We start from the raw sequence: 14,241 nt of genomic DNA on the forward strand, positions 1-14,241 counted from the left end.
CTGTCATTAGTACTACTTCATTTTTTTGCTACTAGTCTCTAACACAATTATGAACTTTATAAGAATAAGTTGTTCAAACAAAATATAATAATAAATTATTTTTTATAAAAATTCATCTATCGAATTTTTATAAGGGAGCTAATTGTGATGCTTGTTTGCTTTTGAATAGAATTCTACGGAGGGGATACATTTTCTAGCTCGGTTATAGATAGATAGATAGGTATTTATTCGCATATAATCAAAAAATCATAAGATAAGATAAGATTTAATAATAAAACTAGATAAGAATAAAACTAGTGTAACTTTCTTGTTAACGAATCAGAAAGGAGACTATTTTCCTTCACTAAATAGTTTGGAAGGAGAATTTCAGTCTTAGTTCTTATCGAATATAATCCAAAACATAGATCCAGAGCAACACATATAATCCAGAGCAAAAACATAGTTGTTAGCGTGATAAAATTTGCATAATTTTAGGGACAAAAGAGGTTAATAACAAAAGGATTACTGTCTTGGCAAAACATTCATCAGTAAATTCAAAATATCTGGGAACCCTTAAGCGGAGGTCTTGGACCCCTATCTGCAATAAAATACAACATTCGCATTTTCCCAAATGGTTTTTTTCACTCAGTCATCAAAATTTCCTCTAATTTTTGCTTAATTCCTTTCCCCTTTACCATTTTGTCGACTGATTATAGAGAGCATTTTCCAGCACTACGTTTTACATTGTTCTGATACTCAGCTCACTGAGCTCTGCTTTCTGTTGTGAGAAATTTATTTCCTGAACATTCTTTCTGTCCGTGTTTTGTTTAATTGTTATTGTTGTACTTTATTTCTTATTAAGATAAGATAAGATAAGATTTATTCATAATCAATTAATCATAGAAGAAAATACATTGTGCTAATCCCCCAAAGGCTCCTAGGCCTGTAATAGAGGGGTAATACATACCGTTTAAATCAAACACTAAATCAATAGAAAAACATTAAAATAGGCCTACATTGAATAATCCAATCAATACATGCAATCCAATCACAACACTCCTAATCCCCCTCGAAAGGCTAAATGGCCAGGGATACAAGGGGGAATGAGAGAAAAAAAAGGAAGAAAATACAATATATCCAAACAACCATAAAAAAGAAATCAATCGCCAAACAACATATAAAATTAAAAAAGAGACCATACCTGAGGCCTGGGAGTCATAGCGCAGAGAAGACCACCATAAAACAAAACTAAACATTGAGGGGACATCAACTCCACAAAAAAAAAAAAAAACTATTCTGTTTGATTATTAACTAAATGGTCCTTAAGAATCCTCTTGAAAGTGCCAAACGAGTGGAATTTCTTTACTGAAGAAGGCAGGGAGTTCCAAACCTGATGAAAAGCGACGAGGGGATTGAAATCTGACCGCACAGTGGGAGTAGGAGGAATGCAGATATTATGTGACGAACGAAGGTCATATGGAGCTGAATCAGAAATAAACTGAGAAGTTTTTTGAAGAGATTTTGGAAGATTGCCATGAAGCTGATGAAAAACAAAAAAAGCACAAGAAAGAATGTAGATAGACTGTAGATTTAGAAGCGGTCTTTGTGAAGAACGATTGGTGTCCATAACCAGACGCCGTGTTTTGTTATACATGACAGAAAGCGACCGCAGTGTTGAGGGAAAAGTAGACATCCATACTATGGGGCAATAAGAGACATATGACTAGACAAGGCAGAAAAAAATAAGCTTCATAAGAGATCCAGGATAGGTGTGATTGAGTTTTCGAAGGACGCCTGAACTCCGTGAGACCTTAACCCTAGTCCTAGCTATATGGTGGCCAAATGACAATTTTTCCTCAAACAGGATCCCAAAATACTAAACCAACCGATTCTTTGATCTACACAAGGAGCCTTGTGACACCTGAAGTTGTGTCAGTTGAGGGAAAGCTACACCAATTCGAGAAAAAATAAGAAAATATGACTTGGCAACATTCAAGGCCAAGTAATTCGCCTCAAACCATGAAATTACTTGCTCAAATATTGCCACCAGATTAGACCTGATATCACATTCCGTCTTCCCTAGAGTCCCAAAAATACTTTCGTCAGGAGAAACAACGAAGCAATCTTCATTAGAAGTAGTATTGGGACACGAAGGAACATCCGGATGACACAGATTGCAGCATACTAGAGGACTGGTGTTCTTGACTGCTGAAATCAGATCATTGACGTAAATCAGAAATAAAACGGGGCCAAGAACAGATCCCTGGGGGACGCCATATTCTACTCCAGAAGGGCTCCAGAAAAGTGGATCAATTGAAATATGTCTACCAGAAAGATATGATTCAAACCAAAAGAAAGCATTTGATCTTATACCAATCTGTAATAGTTTCCAAAGAAGAATCTGATGAGTCAAAGAATCAAATACTTTACGAACATCCAAAAATACAGCTGCCGGGATAAGACCAAAATCTCATGCCGAATGAATGAAATTCAAGAGAGATGCGCAAGCATGCTCTTTAGTGATTCGCTCGGAATCCGAACTGGAAATCATGGAAAAATTTTTTGACATCCAGAAAACTAAGAAGCCTGGAAAGCATAGCCTTCTCAAAAATTTTGCTGAAAACAGATAGAAGAGAAGTTGGTCTATAATTAGCAGGATCACTCCGGGACCCACCTTTATACAGCACTATAACCTTAGCTCGCTTGAGTGATTCAGGGAAAATTTCTTTCTCGAAAGACAGATTGACAAGTTTAGTCAATGGTGACAGAATAGCAAGAAGAATGGCACGGATAACCCTTGTAGGAATTCTGTCTGGCCCTGAAGACGATGAACCTTTAAGTGCATTTACGATCCGAGCTACCTCAAACTCAGAAACAGGGTTCAAGACCATTGACTTTAAACATGGGGGTCCAAGATAGGCTCTGAAATCGCAACGAGGAGTTCTGGAGCTCACAGATGAAGCAGTCATCTTTTATATTCTAGCAAAATAAGACGTAAGCCCTAGCTGAACATTTTCTTCTCTTGGGACAATTTTACCATCAACTATCAGCATTCTTGGAACCGAAGGTGGAGGGGGAGTAGGTTTAAGTCCAGAATTAATAATTATCCTTATCTTCCCAACATCCTTTCCACACTCAGAAAATTTCCTGGGATAATACTGAGACTTGGCCTTCCAACACAGAGAATTAAATATACTCCTATAGGCCTTGAACCGCTGATGATGAGAAGCAGATGACGAAGCCTTGTATAGCTTCCACAGATAATTTTTCCTTTTCCAGCTTTTATGTAGACCTGGAGTCATCCACGGATTCAGAAGTACTATCCTTATCGAGGTAAGAGGTGCTGGATTGTGGTGGCAAACTTCTAGGATACCTTCTTTTACTGGATCATAAAAAAAATCAAAAGAGCGGTTGAAATACGATTCCGAATCCAACCTATCGCATGGCTGGTCAGTCAAATGAGATTTAAGTAGACTGATCTCATTAACACCAAAACGGTAAAATGGGAGATTAGATGGCGAAGCTTTACACTGCGATTGATCAGCAGTCCTATATTGTGAAATAGTAGGGAAATGATCAGAAATATCACTAACCATCACCAAATTATCTAAGACATCTAGTGACGAAAAAATATTATCAATAAGTGATGCATGCATCTCAGTGACTCGGGTTGGAATACAAACTGAAGATAGAGTTCCCGCAGAAAGCATCATTGACAAAAAATCTGCAGCCGAAGCAGAATTTTGATCCAGCAGTTTAAGGTTGAAATCCCCCATAAGGATTCGTTCGCAAGGATGCTTTTGGACTAAGTCTAAAACCTCTTCCAGAATTTTCATAAACGAAGGAATAGATCCACTAGGGGATCTGTAAACCAAACCGACAACTAAATCCTTACAACTTGACTTAATCTCAATAAAAAGGGATTCAAAGATTCCTTCCTCATTTCTACTCAAATCACTTCGGAAATTATATACAAGATGATCGGCAATATACAGGGCAAGGCCCCCTTTCGCAATCTGTTTCCGGTTCATGCTCTCCATCCAAAATCTTTGGATGTCTAGATGAACATCTTGTTTTGAATCCAGGAAAGCTTCACATAATTCAACAACATCCGGATTTCCACCACTTACGATCTGTTTCAGCTCATCAAAAGAGGAGCAAAATCCCTGAATGTTTAGGTGAAGCACAGAGAAAATACCTTCTCGTTTAGAAGAGGCAGAACCACTTAATTGCGAAACATATTTACTTTCAATAACCGATTTAGGATCATTATAATTCCTAGTACTACTTCCAACTGAATTATTAATTAAACTTTCAATATCTAAAGGATTATTTTGTAACTGAACAAAACGTTCCCCCAAAGAGTTGACATCACCCTGGTCACCAAAAGAATTAATCATTTTACTTACGGTGGATGGCAGTTCCGCTCCGGGGCCAAACTCACCAGACCAAAGGTTAACGACATCACAGAAGAGCTATGTCATCTATTCGGAAGAAAAATAATAACATCGAAAAAAGACATAGCCGAAGTAATAAAAAGAGAAAAAAATACTGAAAAGTGCACCCAAGAATAAATAGAAACAAACAATATTTTTGAGAGAAAAAAAAAAAAAAAAAAAAAAAAAAAAAAAAAAAAAAAAAACAGAGAAGGAAAAAATGAAACAAAAACTAGTGAATTGGTAGAGAGAAAAAAAAGAAAAGGGACAATAAACAAACAATCCATGAGAAAGTAAAAAAACAAAAACAAACAGACAGAAAAAAAAAATAACAACTAGATGCAGTCAGCAAGAGACATTTTCTTTTTTATTGAAGTCCCGTCACTAGGCTTTGCCAAAATTTGACCTCGATCAGACCAAGCATTCTGCTGACCGAATTTGTCTTTCGCCACATTCAGAATATCTCGTCTCTTCTTGGTCAGGCACTCAACAACAAAAATACCTCTAGAGGCCAACTTGGACTTGGTCTTCAACACTTTACAAGCAACGCTTTTGCTCGAAAACTTCACTGGAGTAACCCTTGGAGCAGATGTAACCACCTGAGCTGAATCAGCTGTAGCAGCATTATTCAGTCAAAGTCTATACACGCTCATTACCTCAGTTGTATTAATTTCAAGTAAGGATATTTTTATATTAATGGTTAACATTACGGCATAACAAGTGGCAAATCCTGTTTTCTGTCTAACACTGTGAAAAACCAGGCAATCTAGTAATGATTCTTCTTCATAACTATCCAACTTATTCTCAAGCCTGTTCAGTCTCTCCTCTAAATTTTCAAGTTCATTACTCAGTCCCTTTAGCAACTTTTCAATTCGCTGAAACTTGGGGTTAAATTCAATCATGAGAACATCATAAATTTGACTAGCAATAAGCTCAGTCGATTCCTTAAGAGAGTCTGAGCTAGCCAGTTTTTCCGAAACTTTTTGAGTTATACTGTCCATCAGGTCATTTTTGGTTTTATCCAGTTCAGCTTGGATAGCTACAAGTTTCTGTTGTATCGGGCTAATTAACAAGGGCGCCCATAAGCTGAATTCCAGGGGGGGCAAACTTCGTCTAATTGCTACTTTTAATGCTATATAATAGAAATCTCAGAACAAAAATATAAAAATAAGCCAGCATCATTCAGCCAGGGGGGGGGGCAAGAGCCCCCCCTGCCCCCCCATATGGGCGCCCATGGGCTAATACTGCTAGATAATGCTAATGCTGGGCCATTTGCTCTGCTCTTATCATTACCTCTCAGCGCAAGGTATGTTTTTGATAGTCTCATGTAAATATCAGGCGTAGTAGCAAGCTCTTCAAAAGTTTCTTTGAAGCAGGAGCGGACAAATTAACAATGGTAGGATCATAAACTTAGATATTTGCATCCACGAGGTGAAATTCATCATGTGATCCATAGCAAAATGCCGTATAAACTGGCTTGCCTCCTGTATCTTTACCAGCTTTGATTATTCTTACTGGCCAGAGGGGATAATCCTTGAACTTCGCAAGAGCAAGATCAAACTGTTTAAAAGCCATGGTTATCAGTAGCAAGATAAAAAAAAGAAGCAAAAGACTTATCTTTGCGTGAGACCAAACAAATTATTCCAAATAAATATTCAAAATGTCTAGTGCCAGCCAGCTAATATATAAACCAAAACAGGTATTCACTCGATTTTTACGTCACCACGGAGGCAGGGGGGTTAAACACCAGCCACCATTCACAATTGGGTGTTGGATGTAAGAATTATCCAAAATCTAAATGAATATCCTGAATCAAGGTCACTTTAACCCACAGCAAAATGTTACGAAATAACAGTCACTGAATTAGCTACGGACTAATTGATTCCGGATATAATCCTTTTTCAAAACTGGCATTTTATCCTTTTGAAAGAACAAGTTGGTCTTCAGCAGGTCAGAGACTGAATAATATTAGCTTTCCTTTTGCTATTATCAAGACAGAAGTAGAAACTGTATCTAACTGTCTTACATTTACTTGAATAGAGAGAGAGAGAGAGAGAGTGAGACGATTTCCTGGTGCCCGACAAACTGTTTCCTCTACTTCTTCAACAACTCGAATAATCAATTGCAGATATAGTAGCTTTGAAGTTTACCGTTTCAAAGACATAGCCGCAACGCATTTTCTGTTTATTTTTATCTAAATTACGTCAGCTACTCGGTTATTCTCCAAGGTTCAATTTCTTTTTCTTTCGTATCCACTGAGAAGTAACTGAGTTTTCACGATGATTTTATACTTATTAGTAGCTTTGCCCAGAGTCGATCACAAGAGATTCTGTATATTTATCATTTTTGCTTTTCTTAGTCGGGGGAGAGGGGGTGGGGCAAGTGAGATATGAAAAAGAATTTGCAATGAATCGTCTGAAAGTTGCTTCGCAATATTTAACAAGGAAAAACTTTGTCTACTTTCTTTGTAGGATTTGATTGTATACTGCTAAGTTTTAGAAATTTACGTTCAGGATAATTTCTTAAATTTATCCAAAGTGCAAAACTTTGCCAAAGTTCTCTTCAGGGCTTCACACTCATCGAAATAGCATCAAACAAAATTTTCAATAAGTATTATCGTGCATCAGAGAAAAAAATGTGTTTGATTAGCAGAAATGATGCTTAAAACATGCTATTGATTTTATACACATTAATTGCTTTATAACATGGTTCATGGAGCAATTAAAGATTTATGGTATACTGTTAAGTTTTTGGGAGAAGCAATTGTTATAAACGCGACACTTAGAAATAACATTTTTGCAGTCTTCTTCATGAATTTGTAGAATTAAATTCATTTCTCAGCCAAAGAAGATGTTTACGAAAACTATACTGGCTTTTCATAACATAGATAAGACGAGGAGTTTTCTAGAATGGGACGTTCCATGACATTGGAAAATCTGAACATTCGATAACTGAGCACCTCGCGCATTTTTTTTTTTTTTTAATGGCTCTTCATAAGAAGAAAATAAGTAGAAGAAATAAGAAGCGGTGAAGGTTGAAGAGCTTTGTATATTTTCTCAACCATAAAGCTTTTTAAATTTAGCTATTGCTTTATAATTTATCTCCTGCAGTTGATGATTGTCATTGAATACAAAGGTGTGAGTGGCGTAAGCCCCCTTAACAGCGTGAGTGGCCATATCTTTAGTGAAATGTTTGGTATATATATATATATATATATATATATATATATATATATATATATATATATATATATATATATATATATATATATATATATATATATATATATATATCATATATATATATATATATATATATATATATATATATATATATATATATATATATATATATATATATATATATATATATATATATATATATATATATAATCTAAAGGGTGTCCGGACAGATTCTACGCTTGGGGACAAATGTATGCCCCCCCTTCCCCATAGCTACGGCGCTAATTGAATATACGCTTGAGTTTTCAGTTGTTGAATACGTTTGGTTTCGTCAACTGTTTTAGAAAGTCCTATTTCAGAAAAGATTGCTTTCCCTATTTATATTTCACCTAGATTTATTTTTGCTCCAAATTATTTTAAGTTGGTAGTTTTTGATTTTCACATTGAGTAATTATTCCAGTATTGTTGTCGAGGTCGACAAAAATTGACTTTCCATGTGTAAAATAAAGAAAATAATTTTGAAAAGGATATGATAAGGATATTTGAAAAGGATTGATAATGAAAAAGTAAAAATGAAAATGTTTTAAAATGACCAACTTGCCCAATGGCTCGTTTGCAGGGGATTATTATTAGAAGATGTAAGAAACGATGAAAGTTAAAGAGCTTTATATCCTTTCTCAGTAGCATGACTCTTTAATTTTCATTTCTTCTGTTTTGTCTTTCCGTTAATAATTGAGATATTAGTTTTGTCTCTTAGTTTTGTCCACAGTCTTTGAAAGCCCTTTTTCAGATAATATTGCTTTTCTTGTTTTTTGCATCAACTAGTTTATTTTATGTTCCAAATTAATATCCTAGTATTTTCAAAATAAAACCTTAGCAATTATTTATTTAGACTATTGAGCCTAGGATTTATTTTACGTAAGTGTCTTATAAACTTGTTAGACATTGGCTGTAGTCACATAAATGTTTAATGCTACAGTTATCACTTATTCTGATACTTAATACCAATGTTTGGTTAAATTCAAAAACTGGGAGAAGTAATCAATTTCCTGCTAGCAATATTATTTCGCGCATTGTTGATATTTTTCAATGCTGTTCGTTGAACTATACACATATCTGCACACAGGAGGGGGGAATGCTTCCCCACTCTGAGACTAATCTGGGGGGTTTCATGGAAATCGAAAATAATGGCATAAAAATGCAGCTAATTTTGTTCCCATCCTGCAAACTACGAAGAATGCTCTGCTAATCCTAGGAAAAATGTAACGATCCCGTAGTTTATCTTCTTCCTATTTTAGAAGAAGCACCACGAAATGGAAGTAGCCAGGAAGGCTTTTCATCAAGTAATTGGGAAACGTGTTCCGAAGAAGATCTAACAGCACCCACTCCTATTGTACCTGTTACGCTAAGACGAGAAAGATATTTAATTTCAGATTTATGTTAGTGAATTGGGAGTTGCTGATAATTTGTGTGTGAAATAATATTCAATCTTGTTTAATATACAAAGAGGTCCGAATAGAAATTGTTTTTTTTTTTCAGGGACTCATTTGTATTGTTTAGTTTTGCCTGTATCGTGTATTTCTTTTTAATTAATATGACAATAATTGAAAAGCTTTCAAAAATTCAAATCATTTGTTTAGTAATATTATAAGAATAGGAAAAAAGTTTTTACCTTGCAGTTTTTACAGTTTACAGTTTTTACTTTTAAAGATACAGGGTGGGCAACACATAAGAATCCATTTAGATGAATTATCATAAAGTATTACTTTGCACAAACGCAAATTTTAGCTCCTTGGTTCCCCATGATATGCCCATTTCACTTCATCTTTGGCATTATTTTAATTTTGTTTTAACATTTTTATTATACATGCTTTTTTATTATGATTTTGATTTGATTTAATCAAATAATTAATTTTATAGGTCAGTAGTTACGGGGACTTTCTCACGACCGCAAACCCTTATAGGTTTTCTTCAGTGCAAAAGTGTCGCTTATTTTATTTAATTATTTGTAATTGTTAATAAATAAAAGTTGAAGCTGTTGTAACTAGTTGTTTTAATAAAGATTTACCATACCTTATAGAATTTATACCCAGTTTCTATTAATTTTTTGGGAATTTATTGTAAGAAAACTGTCAATTAGCTTTTTACCTAAATATACTACGTAATTGATCCCCTACCATGGTATCCGAAGGCCCTCTCTTTTTTTAAACTGTGACCAAGACTACAGAAAAGTTCTAGTTTTACAAAATTTTCGAAAAACTTTCTTCTGTTTGGCATGTGTTCTATGAATATTTCAACATCGGAAGGGGACATAACCCCGCAACATTTTAATTGATCGCAATAACTACACTTAAAAGTATGGCTAGTACAGAGTCCAAATTTGGGTTTGGAGTCCGATTTTAGTTGAGCTTTGAAGATAGTACTGAACTTGGAAATTATAAATTTTATGGTTTTGGTCCATAGCTAAAGCAAAATATAAAATCTTATCTGATGCGACTTACAAAATAGAGCTTTTTATCAAAAATATGAAGTTCACAAGCAAATAGTTGCAAAGCAGCAGGTATGAACACACTGAATATGGAGATATTCAGTAGAAACACTTTTTTTTTAGCACACCAAAAGGTAACAAAAACATTCTTTTGCTGATAAAATTTCTCATTAAAGTTGAATAACCATGTCACTTAGTTGTTTTTTTTATAAATTAAGGTTGTGTATAATTTATTTTTATAATTTAAAGCTATCTGTTTTTTTTTTTATAACAGATGGACTGGATGCTGATCGTAAATTTGTACAAAAAAAAATATTTGATATTGCAATAAGAAAAAATCTGCAGTATCTATCAAACAAATACAATCGCAGATTTCTGTCTAATATGTATTTTGAAAGACAAGAATTTATTAATTGCAAGCACAATTTAAATCTTCCCCAATAGATGTGTAAAAAGTAGTCAAATAGAATTGGAAAAAACGCTTTATGTTTCTGCTGTAGACAGGTCTCGAATTCTCCCGGTAGAATTGCATGGTCCTTATTTTATTTATTATTATTTTCTTTGGAGACAAGTTGTTTTTCCTCATCAGTTTCCCATACTCTTTGCTAGGGATCCAAAGTTACAAACATTTTATTTGGAAAGAAGCTCATTTAAGCCAAACGTGTCGTTAGATATATCTAACTCGTCTATTGCAAACGTCCACTATATCATAGATATATGTATCACCAGGGGCTGAATCGTTCATAAAACGTTACGTTCTGGACTACATTACAGGCGTTTTAATAACCTTTACGATTATTCATGTTTTGAGCCAATTATCATTTCATCGATGACATACGTAATTCCAAATTTGCCATCTATAATAGGCTATAGAATGGGTCTTAGTTAAGTTATATTAGTCTATTCTATCACTACTGAATTTTTGATTGAACTAGTCTTATTGAGCATAATTTACTAAGAATCTTTGAAAAATTGCCGGTATCGACCATATCAGAACTCATGGGACTTAAGTATAAGGGTCATAGAGAAAATGAATCACAATCAGGTGTTCATTAAAATTGGGATTCCGGTGTTCGGCCATCGCTGTCTAAAATTGAGATCCAGCTTGCTCCTTTTGGGATGCAAGAAATTTGAAGATTAAACATAATCACGCGATCCTTTACTCTAACTATTACCCTAAGTAACAGATATGTATAAAATAACTTGATTTAATTTATAGGGAGAGGGGTCAAATTACTGAAACAGCCAAGAAACACGACATTAAAATTATATGGAAATTACAGGAAAATCTACTAAAATTTAAATAATTGTGGCATTTCAGGGTATCTGGAGCCCTCTCCCTCTTTGTACTTGTCTGATAAAAAAATAATCATCCTTAAATTTTACAAATGTACACATCTACGGACGTCCGATGGACACAATCGAGATATTAATTCTACATTACTTATTCTTAGCGTGTCACGTCACCCAGTTCAACGGCTCAAGCGACCTTCTTCAACGATTTCTAGCCAATCACTACCAATTGGAATACCTGAGCCCATCACGGACGCAACTGTGCAGCTCCAAGATGTGACTATTACTGAGTGTATTTTGTAACGATGCAAATATTTTCTTGTGATATAACGAACTAGAGTACTTAGTATTGGGTTTATAATGACTGTTAATTTTGAAGTCAGGATTGGATAATATTTAAGAAATATTGTCAAATGTTTAATTTTTTAAAAACTCATTTCTGCATTGTTTCAGTATTTTTTTTTTTCATTTATTTTCTTTATTAATATAATTTTTTTCTGATATAGTAAATAAATTTTTATTTTAGGGGGAACGGCTCAAATTTTGCACATGTATTCTTATATGTTTGTTAAGGATGTTTTCCTTACTGGGTTTTTGACAGGTTGTCATGCTTAACTGCATTAATGTCTTTTTTTTCAGTTCATAGTTTATCTTAACATTTGACCTGTAATTACATCAACTACTTACAATAATATTTTTTGAATTTCCTAAGGAATTAGTAAATTAAAATATAAATTATTTAATAAATTATTTGTTTTCATAAGCGCTTCTATAATATAGTCCAGTTTAGATTAATGATAGGAAGTATTACATGTTATATTGAATAGGTCTTGCCCAACTGTATTTCAGAGTTATTGACGTGTATATGTCCTGAGAAGTTTAGCTTTGAGGAAATTTGTCTTATATTAAGGATTGTATGTATTGTGATAATATCAAAACCTTTGCAATTCCTGCTTGTATAGATGGAAGCACTACTTTTTCAGTAGAATGTACCTATTGCAGCAACTCACGAATGAAGATATCAAGTATACTAGATATTGGTATACTTAGTAAGTTATGTATATATGATTGAAAAAATAAATGAAGCTGAACCTGAAAGAAGGCAATTAATTTCCCATGAATTTTATGCGATAACAATTTGTGTTTTACAATCTTGAATTCATACAGATCTTCAATTATATTATCGTCGATATTGTCAGTAGAAAGAATTCCTTGAAAAATATGTTACAAGTATAATCCTATACATAATTATAATTTAGCTTAATCAAGATGAGCTTTTTGTATTTCTTATCGCCTCAAAATCTGATGGATCCATCACTGTAAATCTATATAACTTGGAATAGTAGCAAACACAAGATAAGCAAGCAATAGCCCATCTTTTCAATTCGGTCGCTCGGATTGTCTCTCATCCCTAATTTCTGTCCTGTTTGGCCCTAGTTACAAAATTTTGAGCTACTTCGTTGGTTCGGCCACTTAATTTGTTTTTTTTTGTCCTTTTAACTAGCTATAAGGGTTTCTAGACCTTGAGTTGTTAAAGATCTTGAATTTTTTAAGTTTTAATTGTCGTAAGTCCTTAAAAGACTAAGCTTGAGTTACCATTGTCCGGTTTATTGATTAAGATTAACTTAAATCATGTGAAACTACAAAAATAAAATTATTTTGATCACTAAAACATCACATTAGGAATTAGATAAATAAAAACCAATATAAATGATATATTTTTGTCTATAAATGATAGAAAACTGCCTAATTTTCTATCAATTTTCTATCAAATTTTCTTTAAACTCTTTCTTCCAAAAACGGTTACTTTGTAAACCTGATTCTAACGGAAGGTTCACTTTCTTTTCAAAAAATTTGTACTTCACTTTTTTTTCTTTTAGTAAACTATTCATATTTATGGAAATATAGAGAAGGATCTTCGTAATTAAGAGATGGCTTGATAATTACTAACTTGGATATACGATTCTATACTTGTACTTACGACATGTGTATCCACCTGGAAAGATATCCCTTCAGAAGACATGCACAGGGAGGGGGGTACGCCAGCCTTATCTCTAAAATTAAGGGGGTTTCAAATACTAATTTTATGGCATAAAAACTTCGGAAAACTGCAAAGTCCACAAAATATCGAGAAAAATTGTTTCATAGCTAGTTGTATTGATTTGACTGTAGAATAGGTCCATTGTTATTCGTTAGTGATATTTTGTTGTGAAATTTTAGAATTTTAGAGTTATTTATTGCATTATGAGGTTGTATTATGGGGCAATTCTTTTTCTTTAAGATGATTAAATGTTAAGAACTGACGTAAATTTTTCTTGCCTGGGCATTTCTTTTTTCTTACCGTCAAGAGTTGTTAGAAATCAAGTATTAATAATTTTGTACTTCAATTATATAGTTAATAGTGATTGCACCTTTAGCCTATTTTGTCTTACAAATTTTTAGTTTATCTCAGTTACTTTTATGAGTTGCTTTACGTTTCCTAGCTTACGCTCAATAACGGCCAAATAATACATTCCGTTTATTGCTCCTTGCAATTATTTGTTATAATTTTTTATCTGAATGTTTTATTTCCGTCCAATGTTAACTATTTAATGAAAATAAATATTTGAGATTTGACTAGCTTATTTCTTTAAATGATGGATGTTTCATTACTGATTTCAGGTTCCTGTCTTGTTCTACTTTTACTTTAGATTTTTTAATGTTTAGAACTTAGTGCTTTAAAAAACGAGAAAATTCACCCACTTCAGAAACATTATGTTTATTTTTTTCACTTATATATATATATATATATATATATATATATATATATATATATATATATATATATATATATATATATATATATATATATATATATATATAT

The 14,241-nt window shown here is 33.4% G+C and overlaps 1 protein-coding gene across 4 annotated transcripts in view; it reads left to right on the forward strand.

The window, feature by feature from the left end:
- Positions 1-14,011, forward strand: part of wnd (Mitogen-activated protein kinase kinase kinase 13 wallenda) — a 67,771-nt gene extending 53,760 nt beyond the window's left edge. For all 4 annotated transcript variants that reach the window (XM_089104905.1, XM_089104906.1, XM_089104908.1 and 1 more), the window contains 2 exons: positions 8,896-9,014; positions 11,538-14,011. In XM_089104905.1, coding sequence (XP_088961031.1) covers positions 8,896-9,014; positions 11,538-11,681 — 263 coding nt within the window. In that variant the 3' untranslated portion in view covers positions 11,682-14,011. The remainder of the gene's footprint in view (positions 1-8,895; positions 9,015-11,537) is intronic.
- The last annotated feature ends 230 nt before the right edge of the window (positions 14,012-14,241 follow it).

The sequence above is a fragment of the Artemia sp. Qi Xiang Cuo genome, chromosome 19 (genome assembly GCF_049724085.1).
Source record: "Artemia sp. Qi Xiang Cuo chromosome 19, ASM4972408v1, whole genome shotgun sequence".
NCBI lineage: Eukaryota > Metazoa > Arthropoda > Branchiopoda > Anostraca > Artemiidae > Artemia > Artemia sp. Qi Xiang Cuo.